This window comes from Coregonus clupeaformis, chromosome 38 (assembly GCF_020615455.1).
Source record: "Coregonus clupeaformis isolate EN_2021a chromosome 38, ASM2061545v1, whole genome shotgun sequence".
In the NCBI taxonomy this organism is placed as follows: Eukaryota; Metazoa; Chordata; class Actinopteri; order Salmoniformes; family Salmonidae; genus Coregonus; species Coregonus clupeaformis.
The window spans coordinates 3,561,099-3,579,017 of NC_059229.1; the positions used below are offsets into that span (position 1 = coordinate 3,561,099).

The following is a 17,919-nucleotide window of genomic DNA, read 5'->3' on the forward strand; positions in this document are numbered from 1 at the left end:
CTTGAGACAATTGAGACATGGATTGTGTGTGTGCCATTTAGAGGGTGAATGGGCAATACAAAATATTGAAATGCCTTTGAACGGGTTATCGTAGTAGAGGTATGGTAGTAGGTAGGTCTGTTACAATGACCGTATTACCGCCACACCGGCAGTCACGAGTCATGACCGCAGTCAAATTCCACGTGACCATTTAGTCACGGTAACTAAGCTTCTCCAAGCGTTGCTACTGGATATTAGTAGCCTGACAAACTTGCTAGCTGCCTGGTACTCAGCACTCTATTGTCCCTCTAATCACTCTGACATCAATGCAAATGTTTTTGAAAATCAAGTCAAACACTTCATGAGAGCCCATGAGCTCGTTGCGCAACATTCCTATAGGCTATGCGATTGCGTGAGAAAACAGTATTGATGGCCTCTATTAAAAAGAAGAGGACTCCATCAGCTTTCTATAGGCTAGGCCTACTATATTTATTTATCAACTTTCCTAAGATTAAGCACATTGCTTCACTTTACAACAGGAGCATAGCCTACCTGTCTGGCATGAGTGAACCACGGGAAAAGCTCCTCCATTCGCTATTTAAGTGCATAGATTACATAAAAAATAAACAGGTGCATGATAATGGTCCCATTGTAAATCAAAACTAATGTCACACATATATTTTTTAGTATATGTAAAGACAACATTAAATTAAGAATATGGGTGATGGGTGACAACATTTGCCTATCACTTGTGAATGATGCCCAGCGTGTGCAGTAAGGCAAGAAACAGCACATGCCTTTTTTGCCGACTTTTTCAAATCATAGTCGCACACCACATGTAGCCTAGCCCATAGGTCTATATGTTTTGATACGTTTTGTATCATAATTGAAGTGGCCAAATAATTTCTTACAATTAAACACATTAATCCGCTTTACAAACGGTGTAGAGCCTAACTGGCATTCATGGGCAGCGCGTGAGTTTCAAGTTTGAGGAAGATCATTTTCAACATAAAAATGCGCCTTTATAATAAGGCATAACATGCAGAATCGCATTTGCGGTCACTTTTGAGAACAGTGTTTTCCCGCTAATTGATTGTATTTTGGGACATTTGTGCTAATAGCCTACTGCTGTGTGTGCATTGTTGCGCTTATAATGTGAAGAAATAGCCTAATAGTTTATCAACATTTTAAGCTAAACGTTCTGATCTGTTGCATCAGTCTCATTGCTTTTTAAATGTTTTTTGATGTGATTGGTTGTATTAATTTGGGCTCTATTGCATCCCACAACTGTCCCACAGTATGTTTGGAAGATTTATTTATTGCACAGAAGGACAAGTTGACCAGTAGAATAGGCCAACTTTTGTACTATGGGGGATAGTAGATTGACATAGGCTAGTGCTTTTGCTGTTCGTTAGGCCTACTCATCTTGTTGGCTGACGAAAAGTAAATGTGGACAGTTCTTACATCTTCTTCTTCCTCGGAATTCGATAAGAGCACAGTTGCGTACCCGATGTGTCTGTCTTTACTTGTAGCCTACTTCTTAGCTGAGATGCCTGTGAGAAGGACCCGCATTGGCTAATAAGAATTGAGATCTGAGAGAGCCATGTGAGTGAGAGGTGCTTCAGAGCACAGCAGCCGGGAGAACAGAATGATAATTGTTATATTCAGCCCAAGGGCACAACGGCCACTTTGGCCGCAAAATACATGGATTTTTTAGGGGGCATTACTGCCACACAAGGAGGATGGTGAGAATATGATCAAGTGCTTGTCAAATTGTGGATGAGAGACTGATGTGTGTGCAGCCTGCACAAGAAACAAATCAACGATCATGCCTTTCATGTGACTTCTTTAAAATCATAATTAAAGTTGCATCATGCAGTCTTAGAATGTATTAAAAATGAAAACATATAGCCCAACGTTTGTATCACAGCTACAGTTGCATAAATAACTCTAAATTAAGCATATAGGAGGACCTGTTTCTTTGTTAACCGCGCAACACAGAATAGAATGTGCGCACTTCCTTGGAAATCATTTGGAGGCGATATACTTTCTTTTATTCAGCTATGTTCAATTGTATTCTTCTTACTTTAAAAGAATAAAAAATAATGCCATGGAATTCTAAGCAAATCTTGTCTGCTAAATGAACTAGTGTAGCCCACAGTCATATGGCATAGCCATATCAGGGCCTAACATAAGGACAATTCAGAGTATGCTATTCTGTTCTTCTGAAATAGACACACTTTTCATCATATCATGTTTCTTTAGACCAGTCTAAAATAAATAATGGATTTATTGTGATGGTGTAGGCTATATTACATGGACTTATTATACTTTTTTAAATGTAGATGTTCCAAAGGTCTGCATCAGTGGCTTGTAGGCTATGCATAGAAGCCAGGAGATGCTAAACGTGTTTTGTTAATTAATGGTCAATTACCGACAGTTATTTACTGGCTCAAATAGCCGACCAATCAGCCTGTTACCAACCCTTAGTAAATTTTTGGAAAAAATTGTGTTTGACCAGACAAGGCAGTAAACAAATTGACAAAATACTTTCAGCACGCTTATAGGGAAGGGCATTCAAGAAGCACAGCACTTACACAAATGACTGATGATTGGCTGAGAGAAATTGATGATAAAAAGATTGTAGGGTCTGTTTTGTTAGACTTCAGTGCGGTTTTTGACATTATTGATCATAGTCTGCTGCTGGAAAAACGTATGTGTTATGGCTTTACACCCCCTGCTATATTGTGGATAAAGAGTTACCTGTCTAACAGAACACAGAGGGTGTTCTTTAATGGAAGCCTCTCAAACATAATCCAGGTAGAATCAGGAATTCCCCAGGGCAGCTGTCTAGGCCCCTTCGTTTTTAAAATCTTTACTAATGGCACGCCACTGGCTGACTCAACACTATACACGTCAGCTACTACAGCGACTGAAATGACAGCAACACTTAACAAAGAGCTGAGTTAGTTTCAGAATAGTGGCAAGGAATAAGTTAGTCCTAAATATTTCAAAAATTAAAAGCATTGTATTTGGGAAAAATCATTCACTAAACCCTAAACCTCAGCTAAATCTTGTAATAAATAATGTGGAAATTGAGCAAGTTGAGGTGACTAAACTGCTTGCAGTAACCCTGGATTGTAAACTGTCATGGTCAAAACATATTGATACAACAGTAGCTAAGATGGGGAAAAGTATGTCCATAATAAAGCACTGCTCTACCTTCTTAACAGCACTATCAACAAGGCAGGTCCTACAGGCCCTAGTTTTGTTGCACCTGGACTACTGTTCAGTCGTGTGGTCAGGTTCCACAAAGAGGGACTTAGGAAAATTGCAATTAGCTCAGAACAGGGCAGCACGGCTGGCCCTTTGATGTACACAGAGAGCAAACATTAATAATATGCATGTCAATCTCGCCTTGCTCAAAGTGGAGGAGAGATTGACTTCATCACTACTTGTATTTGTGAGAGGTATTGACATGTTGAAAGCACTGAGCTGTCTGTTTAAACAACTAGCACACAGCTCAGACACCCATGCATACACCACAAGACATGCCACCAGAGGTCTCTTCCGTCCCCAGGTTCAGAACAGACTATGGGAGGCGCACAGTACTACATACAGCCATAACTACATGGAACTCTATTTCACATCAGGCAACTGATGCAAGCAGTAGAATAACATTTAAAAAACAGATCAAAATAATGCTTATGGAACGGCGGGGACTGTGAAGCACACACACATGCATACACAAACGATAACTAACGCACTATACACACACACATGGATTTTGTGTTGTAGATATGGGGTAGTGGAGTAGGGGCCTGAGAGCATACACTTAGTGCGATGTGAAATCTGTAATGAATGTCTTGTAATGTTTTTAAAACTGCCTTCATTTTGCCAGACCCCAGGAAGAGAGTAGCTACTGCCTTAGCAGCAGCTAATGGTGATCCATAATAAAATACGAATACAAATTTGCTTTACGATCACCGTCTGACAAAATGTCATGACCGCCACAGCCCTAGTAGTAGGTGCCATTCAGAGAGTAAATGGGTAAGACAAAAGATTGAAGTGCCTTTGAATGGGGTATGGTAGTAGGTGCCAGGCGCACCGGTTTGAGTGTGTCAAGAAATGCAACGCTGCTGGGTTTTTCACGCTCAACAGTTTCCTGTGTGTATGAAGAATTGTCCATTTGCCTTGATGACAGCTTTGCACACGCTTGGCATTCTCTCAACCAGCATCACCTAGAATGCTTTTCCAACAGTCTTGAAGGCGTTCCCACATTCTGAGCACTTGTTCTTGGTAAAATAGCCCTAACACAGCCTGGAGGTGTGTTGGGTCATTGTCCTGTTGAAAAACAAATTATATTCCTACTAAGCGCAAACCAGATGGGATGGCGTATCACTGCAGAATGCTGTGGTAGCCATGCTGGTTAAGTGTGCCTTGAATTCTAAATAAATCACTGACTGTGTCACCAGCAAAGCACCCCCACACCATCACACCTTCTCCTCCATGCTTCACGTTGGGGACTACACATGCGGAGATCATCCGTTCACCTACTTTGCATCTCACAAAGACACGGCGGTTGGAACCAAAAATCTCAAATTTGGACTCATCAGACCAAATGACAGATTTCCACCGGTCTAATGTCCATTGCTCGTGTTTCTTGGCCCAAGCAAGTCTCTTCTTCTTATTGGTGTTCTTTAGTAGTGGTTTCTTTGCAGTAATTCGACCATGAAGGCCTGATTCACGCAGTTTCCTTTGAACAGTTGATGTTGATGTGTCTGTTACTTGAACTGGGCTGCAATTTCTGAGGTTGGTAACTCTAATTAACTTATCCTCTGCAGCAGAGGTAACTCTGGGTCTTCCGTTCCTGTGGCGGTCCTCATGAGAGCCAGTTTCATCATAGCGCTTGATGGTTTTTCCAACTGCACTTGAAGAAACTTTCAAAGCTCTTGAAATGTTCCATATTGACTGACCTTCATCTCTTAAAGTAATCATGGACTGTCATTTCTCTTTGCTTATTTGAACTGTTCTTGCCATAATATGGAATTGGTCTTTTACCAAATAGGGCTATCTTCTGTATACCCCCCTACCTTGTCACAACACAACTGATTGGCTCAAATGCATTAAGAAAGAAAGAAATTCCACAAATTAACTTTCAACAAGGCACACCTGCATTCCAGGTGACTACCTCATGAAGCTGGTTGAGAGAATGCCAAGAGTGTGCAAAGCTGCCATCAAGGCAAAGGGTGGCTACTTTGAAGATACTTTTTTGGTTACTAGATGATTCCATATGTGTTATTTCATAGTTTTGATGTCTTCTATTATTCTACAATGTAGAAAACAGTAAAAATAAAGAAAAACCCTTGAATGAGTAGGTGTGTCCAAACGTTTGACTGGTACTGTAGATATATATGTATTTTTTTTAAATACTTGTATTTATACAGGGGATCAACTGAGACCAAGGTCTCATTTGCAGTAGAGCCCTGTTTTCAATACAAAGAAAAAAGCACATATGTACACATACACAAGACATATGTACACGTACACAAGACCCCCCCCCCCAAAAAAAATAAAAATAATAATAATAATATTTTGGAAAGTGGTTATCCCACTGGCTATAGGGTGAATGCACCAATTTGTAAGTCGCTCTGGATAAGAGCGTCTGCTAAATGACTAAAATGTTAAATGTAAATGTATATACACATTAAGAAAAACTATCACAATTAACATTTAAAATATTAGAAATCAATTTTTTGAATTGCCCAAGAGTTACCAGAACATCCATTCTAATAGTTTTTTGTAAATTGTTCCACATCTAAGGTGCAGCGTTGCTTGACACAACTGTGGGAAGCTTTGGAGTCAACATGGGCCAGCATCCCTGTGGAACGCTTTCGACACCTTGTAGAGTCCATGCTCTGATGAATTGTGTCTTTTCTGAGGGCAAAAGGGGGTGCAACTCCATATTAGGAAGGTGTCCTAAGTGTACAGTTGAAGTCGGAAGTTTACATACACCTTAGCCAAATACTTCTAAACTCAGTTTTTCACAATTCTTGACATTTAATCCTAGTGAAAATTCCCAGTCTTTGGTCAGTTAGGATCACCACTTTATTTTAAGAATGTGAAATGTCAGAATAATAGTAGAGAGAATGATTTATTTCAGCATTTATTTATTTCATCACATTCCCAGTGGGTCAGAAGTTTACATACACTCAATTAGTATTTGTTAGCATTGCCTTTAAATTGTTTAACTTGGGTCAAACGTTTCGGGTAGCCTTCCACAAGCTTCCCACAATAAGTTTGATTGATTTTGGCCCATTCCTCCTGACAGAGCTGGTGTAACTGAGTCAGGTTTGTAGGCCTCCTTGCTCGTACACGTTTTTTCAGTTCTGCCCACATATTTTCTATAGGATTGAGGTCAGGGCTTTGTGATGGCCACTCCAATACCTTGACTTTGTTGTCCTTAAGCCATTTTGCCACAACTTTGGAAGGATGCTTGGGGTCATTGTCCATTTGGAAGACCCATTTGCGACCAAGCTTTAACTTCCTGACTGATGTCTTGAAATGTTGCTTCAATATATCCACATAATTTTCCTTCCTCATGATGCCATCTATTTCGTGAAGTGCAACAGTCCCTCCTGCAGCAAAGCACCCCCACAGCATAATGCTGCCACCCCCGTGCTTCACGGTTGGGATGGTGTTCTTCGGCTTGCAAGCATCCCCCTTTTTCCTCCAAACATAACAATGGTCATTATGGCCAAACAGTTCTATTTTTGTTTCATCAGACCAGAGGACATTTCTCCAAAAAGTACGATCTTTGTCCCCATGTGCAAACCGTAGTCTGGCTTTTTTATGGCGGTTTTGAAGCAGTGGCTTCTTCCTTGCTGAGCAGCCGTTCAGGTTATGTTGATATAGAACTCGTTTTACTGTGGATATAGATACTTTTGTACCTGTTTCCTCCAGCATCTTCACAAGGTCCTTTGCTGTTCTGGGATTGATTTGCACTTTTCGCACCAAAGTACGTTTATCTCTAGGAGACAGAATGCGTCTCCTTCCTGAGCGGTATGATGGCTGCGTGGTCCCATGGTGTTTATACTTGCGTACTATTGTTTGTACAGATGAACGTGGTACCTTCAGGCGTTTGGAAATTGCTCCCAAGGATGAACCAGACTTGTGGAGGTCTACAATTTTCTTTCTAAGGTCTTGGCTGATTTCTTTTGATTTCCCATGATGTCAAGCAAAGAGACACTGAGTTTGAAGGTAGGCCTTGAAATACATCCACAGATACACCTCCAATTGACTCAAATGATGTCAATTAGCCTATCAGAAGCTTCTAAAGCCATGACATCATTTTCTGGAATTTTCCAAGCTGTTTAAATTCACAGTCAACTTCTGACCCACTGGAATTGTGATACAGTGAATTGGGTGGTCCTCTGTAGCTCAATTGGTAGAGCATGGCGCTTGTAACGCCAGGGTAGTGGGTTCGATCCCCGGACCACCCATACGTAAAAATGTATGCGCACATGACTGTAAGTCGCTTTGGATAAAAGCGTCTGCTAAATGGCTTACAGTGGGGGAAAAAAGTATTTAGTCAGCCACCAATTGTGCAAGTTCTCCCACTTAAAAAGATGAGAGAGGCCTGTAATTTTCATCATAGGTACACGTCAACTATGACAGACAAAATGAGAATGCAATGACACAGGTCAAACGTTTTCTGTAAGTCTTCACAAGGTTTTCACACACTGTTGCTGGTATTTTGGCCCATTCCTCCATGGAGATCTTCTCTAGAGCAGTGATGTTTTGGGGCTGTCGCTGGGCAACACGGACTTTCAACTCCCTCCAAAGATTTTCTATGGGGTTGAGATCTGGAGACTGGCTAGGCCACTCCAGGACCTTGAAATGCTTCTTACGAAGCCACTCCTTCGTTGCCCGGGCGGTGTGTTTGGGATCATTGTCATGCTGAAAGACCCAGCCACGTTTCATCTTCAATGCCCTTGCTGATGGAAGGAGGTTTTCACTCAAAATCTCACGATACATGGCCCCATTCATTTTTTCCTTTACAAGGATCAGTCGTCCTGGTCCCTTTGCAGAAAAACAGCCCCAAAGCATGATGTTTCCACCCCCATGCTTCACAGTAGGTATGGTGTTCTTTGGATGCAACTCAGCATTCTTTGTCCTCCAAACACGACGAGTTGAGTTTTTACCAAAAAGTTCTATTTTGGTTTCATCTGACCATATGACATTCTCCCAATCCTCTTCTGGATCATCCAAATGCACTCTAGCAAACTTCAGACGGGCCTGGACATGTACTGGCTTAAGCAAGGGGACACATCCTGCACTGCAGGATTTGAGTCCCTGGCGGCGTAGTGTGTTACTGATGGTAGGCTTTGTTACTTTGGTCCCAGCTCTCTGCAGGTCATTCACTAGGTCCCCCCGTGTAGTTCTGGGATTTTTGCTCACCTTCTTGTGATCACTTTGACACCACGGGGTGAGATCTTGCGTGAAGCCCCAGATCGAGGGAGATTATCAGTGGTCTTGTATGTCTTCCATTTTCTAATAATTGCTCCCACAGTTGATTTCCTCAAACCAAGCTGCTTAACTATTGCAGATTCAGTCTTCTCAGCCTGGTGCAGGTCTACAATTTTGTTTCTGGTGTCCTTTGACAGCTCTTTGGTCTTGGCCATAGTGGAGTTTGGAGTGTGACTGTTTGAGGTTGTGGACAGGTGTCTTTTATACTGATAACAAGTTCAAACAGGTGCCATTAATACAGGTAACGAGTGGAGGACAGAGGAGCCTCTTAAAGAAGAAGTTACAGGTCTGTGAGAGCCAGAAATCTTGCTTGTTTGTAGGTGACCAAATACTTATTTTCCACCATAATTTGCAAATAAATTCATAAAAAATCCTACAATGGGATTTTCCTCAATTTGTCTGTCATAGTTGACGTGTACCTATGATGAAAATTACAGGCCTCTCTCATCAAGTGGGAGAACTTGCACAATTGGTGGCTGACTAAATACTTTTTTCCCCACTGTATTATTATTATTATTATTATTATAAGTGAAATAATCTGTCTGTAAACAATTGTTGAAAAAAGTACTTGTGTCATGCACAAAGTAGATGTCCTAAGCAACTTGCCAAAACTATAGTTTGTTAACAATAAATTTGTGGAGTGGTTGAAAAACAAGTTTTAATGACTCCAACCTAAGTGTATGTAAACTTCCAACTTCAACTGTATATAGTCATAACAATATTATTAACGTTACGTTTTGTCATAAACATAATCTCCTCACCACAAGCTAGAACGAGCGCATTTTCATTTCACAGATGGAATCAGGAAGTTTCGACTTTCTGTCTATTCATCTGCTCATAGGGTACCACAAGATCTGGCAGTCATAGCGAATGCACGACGGGGCCAGAGCAGGAAGCACCACCCCACACTGAGCTGTTTATTTCAGAGGCTGGAAAAAATGTATTTGTATGTATACACTGAGTGTACAAAACATTAGGAACACCTTTGCACCCCCTTTTGCCCTCAGAACAGCCTCGATTTGTCAGGGCATGGACTCTACAAGGTGTCAAAAGCATTCCACAGGGATGTTGACTCCAACGCTTCCCACAGTTTTCAAGTTGGCTGGATGTCTTTTGAGTGGTGGAGGATTATTGATACACACAGGAAACTGTTGAGTGTGAAAAACCCAGCAACGTTGCATTTCTTGACATACTCAAACCGGTGCGCCTGGCACCTACTACCATACCCCTTTCAAAGGAATTTAAATCTATTGTCTTGCCCATTCACCCTCTGAATGGCACATATACACAATCCATGTCTCAATTGTCTCAAGGCTTTAAAATCCTTCTTTAACCGGTCTCCTCCCCTTCATCTACACTGATTTGAAGTGGATTTAACAGGTAACATCAATAAGGGATCATAGCTTTCACCTGGTTAGTATATGTCATGGAAAGCTTTTCGTGCTCAGTGTATGTAGCAATGAATCCGCCGTTAGGAACATTGCTGAAAGACATCCAAAGACCCATGGGGCGGCGCACAATTGGCCCAGCGTCGTCCAGGGTAGGGGAGGGAATGGCCGGCAGGGATGTAGCTCAGTTGGTCGAGCATGGCGTTTGCAACGCCAGGGTTGTGGGTTCGATTCCCACGGGGGGCCAGAATGAAAAAAAAAAAATGATGTATGCACTCACTAACTGTAAGTCGCTCTGGATAAGAGCGTCTGCTAAATGACTAAAATGTAAATGTAATGGCTCTATCGAACAAGGACAACCATATCTACACGCACACAAATATTTTTAGTGCGATCGGTATAACAGAGGACTAAATGCCATAAAGCAGGACGACTTTCATTTTCTGATCTTGTCCACCCCATCAATACACCGTATTGTTGTCATCAGGTGTATCGTTTGGCGCACAAAACCCAGACCTGCCGCCTTTGACCTAGAACTGCGTCGGACAAGATCAAAACAAACCCAGTCATATTTGAGTGAAATGTCCCTTTTAAACTCCCTTGAAAATATCACTAAGCTTTTTCGATTTCTTGATTTTGGAATCGTTACGGACGCCCTCGATTTGACTAATTTAATGAAATCTTCCTCATCTCTCCTGCCAGGTGGACGGTTTCTGTCTGCCTTGGGAGATCCCGTGTGGGGGCAACTGGGGCTGCTACACGGAGCAGCAGCGCTGCGACGGTTACTGGCACTGCCCCAATGGCCGCGACGAGGTCAACTGCAGCACCTGCCAGGTGGATGAGTTCCCCTGCTCCAGGAACGGCGCCTGTTACCCGCGCTCGGACCGCTGCAACTACCAGAACCGCTGCCCCAACGGCTCAGACGAGAAGAACTGCTTCTTCTGCCAGCCGGGCAACTTCCACTGCAAGAACAACCGCTGTGTGTTCGAGAGCTGGGTGTGCGACGCGCAGGACGACTGCGGCGACGGGAGCGACGAGGAGAGTTGCCCGGTCATCGTGCCCACACGGGTCATCACGGCGGCGGTTATAGGAAGTCTCATTTGTGGCCTGCTGCTGGTCATCGCCCTGGGCTGCACCTGCAAACTCTACTCCCTCCGGATGTTTGAGCGCAGGTAATAAACTTAGACCCTGTGCTATTACTCTTGTTGTTAAACAATTATACGGTGCCCACAGAAGTCATAACACTTTGTTTCTGTCTGTTTGGTTTGCTACGACAGCTTTAGTATGTCTCACACTTACTTCGAGAGATGATTGGTAATCCAGACTAGTCTTTAGGCTTTTATAAATGCTTTCTTTGGATTCATATAGCTAGTTAGCGCTCTAATTTCTGTCTTTGATCTTCATCAAAAAGGACACTGAATGAACTTTGAAATGCCATTTCTTGTGTCCCTCTAACTGATCTGGTGTGTGTGTGTGTGTGTGTGTGTGTGTGTGTGTGTGTGTGTGTGTGTGTGTGTGTGTGTGTGTGTGTTTACTCCAGTCCTTTGAGTCCCTCTAACCGGTTATGTTTCCCCAGGTCATTTGAGACCCAGCTGTCCAGGGTTGAGGCTGAGCTCCTGAGGAGGGAGGCTCCCCCGTCGTATGGCCAGCTGATCGCCCAGGGCCTTATACCCCCGGTGGAGGACTTCCCTGTCTGCTCTGGCAACCAGGCAAGTCTACATCTAGATCACACTGCCCTCTCTTCTTCTCCTCAGAAGATGTGATCCTCTTGTCCATGCATGACTTACGCTTAAGTCTGTGTGTTAAGAGTGCACATTTCAAGTCCGGCCATGAATGCCTATCTTTGTCATAGGATTGTTGACACCAAGGATCAACTGTGTAATGTCTAACAAACTGACCTCAGGTAACAAGAGATGGTGAAGAAGTTGAACTGTGATTCACTGTGAGGAAGTTCTTTTGAACTTACTTCTGAAGCACGGTGAATGAGTTACTCAGTGACTGTGATTGTTTATTTGAACATGAACTGCTTTATGGGGACCATTAGGCCGTTTACACTATATAGTAAGGTTTATACAGTGCATTCGGAAAGTATTCAGAACCCTTCCCTTTTTCCACATTTTGGGGCGGCAGGTAGCTTAGTGGTTAAGAGCGTTGTGCCAGTAACCGAAAGGTCGCTGGTTCTAATCCCCGAGCCCACTAGGTGAAAAATCTGTCGATGTGCCCTTGAGCAAGGCACTTAACCCTAATTGCTCCTGTAAGTCGCTCTGGATAAGAGCGTCTGCTAAATGACTAATTATTTATATTATTTATAGTTGCGTTACAGCCTTATTCTAAAATGGAATAAATACATTATTTCCCTCATTAATCTACCACACAATACCCCATAATGACAAAGCGAAAACAGGTTTTTAGAAATGTATGCACATTTATAAAAAATAAATAAAAAAAGATACCTTATTTACATAAGAATTCAGACTCTTTGCTATGAGACTCGAAATTCAGCTCAAGTGCATCCAATTTCCATTGATCATCCTTGAGATGTTTCTACAACTTGCTTGGAGTCCACCTGTGGTAAATGCAATTGATTGGACACACACCTGTCTATATAAGGTTCCACAGTTGACAGTGCATATCAGAGCAAAAACCAAGCCATGAGGTCAAAGGAATTGTCCGTAGAGCTCCGAGACAGGATTGTGTCGAGGCAGAGATCTGATGAAGGGTACCAAAACGTTTCTGCAGCATTGAACACAGTGGCCTCCATCATTCTTAAATGGAAGAAGTTTGGAACCACCAAAACTCTTCCTAGAGCTGGCCGCCCGGCCAAACTGAGCAATCGGGGGAGAAGGGCCTTGGTCAGGGAGGTGACCAAGAACCTGATGGTCACTCTGACAGAGCTCCAGAGTTCCTCTGTGGAGATGGGAGAACCTTCCAGAAGGACAACCATCTCTGCAGCACTCCACAAATCAAGCCTTTATGGTAGAGTGGCCAGACGGAAGCCACTCCTCAGTAAAAGGCACATGACAGCCCGCTTGGAGTTTGCCAAAAGACACCTAAATTACTCAGACCATGAGAAACAAGATTCTCTGGTCTGATGAAACCAAGATTGAACTCTTTGGCCTGAATGCCAAGCGTCACGTCTGGAGGAAACCTGGCACCCATCCATACAGTGAACCATGGTGGTGGCAGCATCATGCTGTGGGGATGTTTTTCAGCGGCAGGGACTGGGAGACTAGTCAGGATCGAGGGAACGATGACCTTCGCCCCAGTCAGGATCAAAGTACAGACAGAGCTTTGATGAAAACCTGCTCCAGAGCGCTCAGGACCTCAGACTGGGGCGAAGGTTCACCTTCCAACAGGACAATGACCCTAAGCACACAGCCAAGACAACGCAGGAGTGGCTTCGGGACAAGTCTCTGAATGTCCTTGAGTGGCCCAGCCAGAGCCCGGACTTTAACCTGATCAAACATCTCTGGAGAGACCTGAAAATAACTGTGCAGCAATGCTCCCTGTCCAACCTGACAGAGCTTAAGAGGATCAGCAGAGAACAATGGGAGCAACTCCCCAAATACAGGTGTGCCAAGCTTGTAGCCTCATACCCAAAAAGACTTGAGGATGTAATCGCTGCTAAAGGTACTTCAACAAAGTACTGAGTAAAGGGTCTGAATACTTATGTAAATGTGATATTTCCGTTTTTATTTGTAATATATTTGCACAATTTTCATAACGTTTTTTGTTTTGTCATTATGGGGTATTGTGTATATATTGAGGTGGAAAAAACTATTTAATCAATTTTAGAATAAGGCTGTAACATAACAAAATGTGGAAAAAGTCAAGGGGTCTGAATACTTGTACACATTCACATTACAGTATATAGACAAAAAGGAAAGAAAAGTAAGATTTTATGGGAAAATGAAGAGTTGATTAAAGCAGTTCGGGACTGCACCGCTTCCTCCTATACCCTCCTTTTTCTTGGTCTCCAGTAGTTTCCCCAACTAAGTAAAATGTCTTCCACAGATCTGACTTCCCCTTTCCCTCCTGAGCAACCAGTAAACATTCACGTCCTCCACATCCACTTTGCTGTCACATGTGTTACGATGTTCGGAGTTTGTTATAACCAATTTATTGATGTGATTATAGGTCAGGCCCTATTGGTCACGTGCATTCGATGCATACATGTTTCACGTAAAGAGAGCAAGGGTTGAGGGAATAGAGAATGTTTTTCCTAAATAAATGAGGGATTTTGGTATAATAACTTTTCAGTCAGAGAAACAAGTAAGAAACTAAATGGCTGAAATGATGTTGCAGCATCAGCACGAACAGCGCGATAAACATTTGCTGTGCTGTGGTGCCTTTTCGCTGCAGCAGGGAGGAGAGTGAGAAAACATGCGACAGTGACACAGGCATTCGCTGTCTTTTTTTTTTTTACACAGTGTGGCCCTCTTGAATCAATTTGTGTCTTAGTTATTTAAGCAAACAGTGTGCTTAAAGCATCAGACAAGCTCAGTGCATATAGTTCATTTTATTCAAACACATAGGCTGTGTGTATATATGGAAAAATACACGTTTTAAAATTTAAACCAATAAATTGGTCGACAGAACAGTCAACCAAGATTTTCTTTAGTTGGGGTCAGCCCTAGAGGAGTTTGATGTTTATTGTCGTCTGTAATACGCTGGGTTACTGTAAAGGACATTGTCACAACTGTTGAAAAGGGATTTATTATTTGATTGATTGATTGATTGATACTAACAGTCTTGCTGTTCTCCCTGTGTGTGTGGTCCAGGCGTCTGTGTTGGAGAACCTGAGGTTGGCGGTTCGCTCCCAGCTGGGTTTCACCTCCATCCGCTTGCCCACCTCCGGTCGCCACAGCAACATCTTGCGACGCCTCTTCAACTTCACACGCTCACGGCGCTCCGGCTCGCTGGCCCTGGTGTCTGCTGACACCGAGGATCAGAACACTGGCAGCGGTAACGGCGGCAGCCTGGCCCGCGAGCCCGAAAGGACTGGACCCCACCGGGGACTGCTGCCCCTCGATTCAGACGACACTGATACGGAGAGCGAGCGCCTGGACATCCCCGGAGCCGTGGGGGGCCTTGTAGCCCCCCTCCCCACAAAGACCCCTCCAGCAACCGCAGTGGAGGCCATCGTCTCAGTGTCTACGTGCACCAGCAGCAGGGACAGCCACCGGGCCAGGCACAGGGCCAGCCCAGGAGTGGTGGAGACCCACACCATGGACACCCCAGGGGGAGAGGCAGCAGACCCTCAGTGTGCTTTGGCCGGGAGGAGCCAGCTGAGCAGTGCTCTGAGCCGGGTCACCCGCACCCTGCGCTGGGTACGTTTCTCCCTGGGCCGCTCTGGAGACTCCTCAGGTGGGGTGACCCACAACCACAGCCCACTGAGGCACCTAGAGCAGGGAGCAGGGACCAGGGAGGATGAAGATGACGTGGAGCTGCTCATCCCCGTGTCGGATGCCGCCTCGGACACTGACTCCACCAGCGAGACCTCTAGGCTCCTCAACCTGGAGGTAGGCCTGGATCAGGCTGCCCGCCACCTATTGTTCCCAGCCTCTCTCAGGTCAGGCCGGATGTCCCTGGGCCGGGACGGGCCCTGTGAACACTGTAGCATGGTTCACACTGCACAGATCCCAGACACCTGTCTTGAGGCCACAGGCAAGACTGAGACCAATAGTGATGACGAGTTACTGTTGCTCTGCTAATAGCTCTAACCTAAAGGGACGTTTACGGTATGACTCAACTGACTGTCAACATGGACCGTCCCTGTCAAAGCTTGCCATTTCTTTTGTCTGGAAGAATGGGGGTTCAGAAGGGGAGACAATGTCATTTTTATTCCCCTTTTTAAGATGTTTATGTGAAGTGTGTTTTTGAAAAGCCTGTAGTTCGTACTGTATTAGTCTTCTTTATTCTGTATTCATCAGATGGCACGATCTCGCCCAACCTCCCCCCTCTTCCCCTCCGTGTTCCAGTTCCAGACTTTTCCCTAGGGAGTTCCAACTCAGCCTGGGGACTGGAAAGTAGCACCAGCAGCGGTAACGCCGGCTCAAACTACTCAACTTTGACTTTGTCTAGCCGAGGAAAAGTTGAATGGCCTCCATAGCAAGAAGACACGTGCACCTGTGAGTGTGAGTTAGGCTTAACGCAAGGTGAATACAATGCAGCCACAGCAACTGCTGTTCTGTTCCTCTTCTTCTCACACTAAATTTGGGATTAAGCAGAGTAAATACGCTGCCTTTTTATGTTTAAGAATAATGGTACGAGAGAACTATAGAGTACAGCCGAAATTAAGATCTAGAGCCTGTGAAAAGCTAAACGAGATTTAAAGATGTCTGTCAGATGTATTTAATGTCAGTTTCTTCTCCTTCAGTATAGAGAATCTGAAGGTGAGGGCTCTGACTATCTATGGCTTCCCATGTGATGGTATGTTTGTTTCATTTCAATTCAATGGGAGGCAGTGTAACTCCTTTCCTATTGAAAGGTACTGATGTATTCTCATGCGTGATCACGGCAAGAGCATTTAATTTATAAAATGGAAAAGTGAATTGCAAATAACCTCTTTCTAAAAACAAAACATTGTATAATGTCCACAGATGTTTGTTGTATTTATTGTTTTGGTAACCTCAATGTTTTGGTACTGAGAATACTTGTGTGATTGTGTATTTATTTCAATTTCAGTAGCTGTTACTTGAGAAGATGCATGTAAAAAATTGTCTTGTGCTATTTTTTTGTTCAAGTGTTGGGAAAAAAGTATATAAACATAACTGTTTACTGCACTAAGAAAATATAAAGCATTCATCCTGCTAACTTGCTTGTTTCTTCTTTGGGATATGAGGTGACATTTTATAATGCTCAAAGTCAACTGTAAACATTGTGGACTAATGTTCGCACCTGTAGTGCTATGCCAGAATAAATCAATTATTATGAGGGCCATGAAAAGTACCTAGTAATGCTGTATACTGCTAGAAAGCTCAGATCTTCAGCTTTCTTTATTATTTATTTGTATTCACTTTTCACACCAAGATTTAGTAAATATGAGTTAATATGCTACGAACAAACGACATCCTATAAGATTTCAGCTCCCTTATTACTGTAATAATTAATCATCTAACTAGTTGGTAGGGAAAGGTAGCCTTCATTTTCAGGGGCACTGATTACATTTGTTCTCGTCTTCTTCGTCTCCTGAACCACACAGGCGGCTAGCAACTAAACAAATTCTTTACCGTCTCACCTTTCTTCTCCTAAATGTTGTCCGTCTGTGAGGAACACTGGTTTTGTTTCACATCTACAAATTATGTTAACGTTTTTATTTTTATTAAATTAGATATAATACCATTTGTTTGTCATAGATGGGACTAGTTGCAGAAGGTTCTTAGCTTTCCAACGCTGTGCTGCATATGGGGCTGCGACTTATCCTTACGCCACAAATTGACGTAGAGTCAGACCAGCTAATTCAAAGTTAGCTAGGCGGAACCTCCTAGCCTCCGATGGCTGTGGAAACAGTGCATTCGGAAAGTATTCGGACCACTTCCCTTTTTCCACATTTTGTTATTAATGTATTTAAAATAAGAAATACCTTATTTACATAAGAGACTCTTTCCAGATCTTAGGGATAACCCCAGAATTAATTGTCAAGTTAAAAATATTGGTCAATGATTCTGCAATGAGTGGGGCAAAAAAGGGATCAAGTGAGTCAGCCCCAGTGGATTTTTTTTTTACATCAATCTTCAATAAGGCACTTAGTACATCATAGACATCTAATGGTTGAAATGAGGAATGTGTATCTGGAATTTGTGTATTTGGGGCGGCAGGTAGCTTAGTGGTTAAAAGCGTTGTGCCAGTAACCGAAAGGTCGCTGGTTCTAATCCCCGAGCCGACTAGGTGAAAAATCTGTCGATGTGCCCTTGAGCAAGGCACTTAACCCTAATTGCTCCTGTAAGTCGCTCTGGATAAGAGCGTCTGCTAAATGACCAATTATTATTATTTATTTTAATGTACCATTCTCTGCAACCTG

General features: G+C 43.2%; 1 protein-coding gene across 1 annotated transcript in view; it reads left to right on the top strand.

Moving 5' to 3' along the window:
- LOC121554008 (low-density lipoprotein receptor-related protein 12) overlaps positions 1-16,712 on the top strand; it is a 63,731-nt gene extending 47,019 nt beyond the window's left edge. Inside the window, exons 8-10 of the mRNA XM_041867438.2 lie at positions 10,599-11,068; positions 11,473-11,605; positions 14,678-16,712. Coding sequence (XP_041723372.1) covers positions 10,599-11,068; positions 11,473-11,605; positions 14,678-15,610 — 1,536 coding nt within the window. The 3' untranslated portion in view covers positions 15,611-16,712. The remainder of the gene's footprint in view (positions 1-10,598; positions 11,069-11,472; positions 11,606-14,677) is intronic.
- The last annotated feature ends 1,207 nt before the right edge of the window (positions 16,713-17,919 follow it).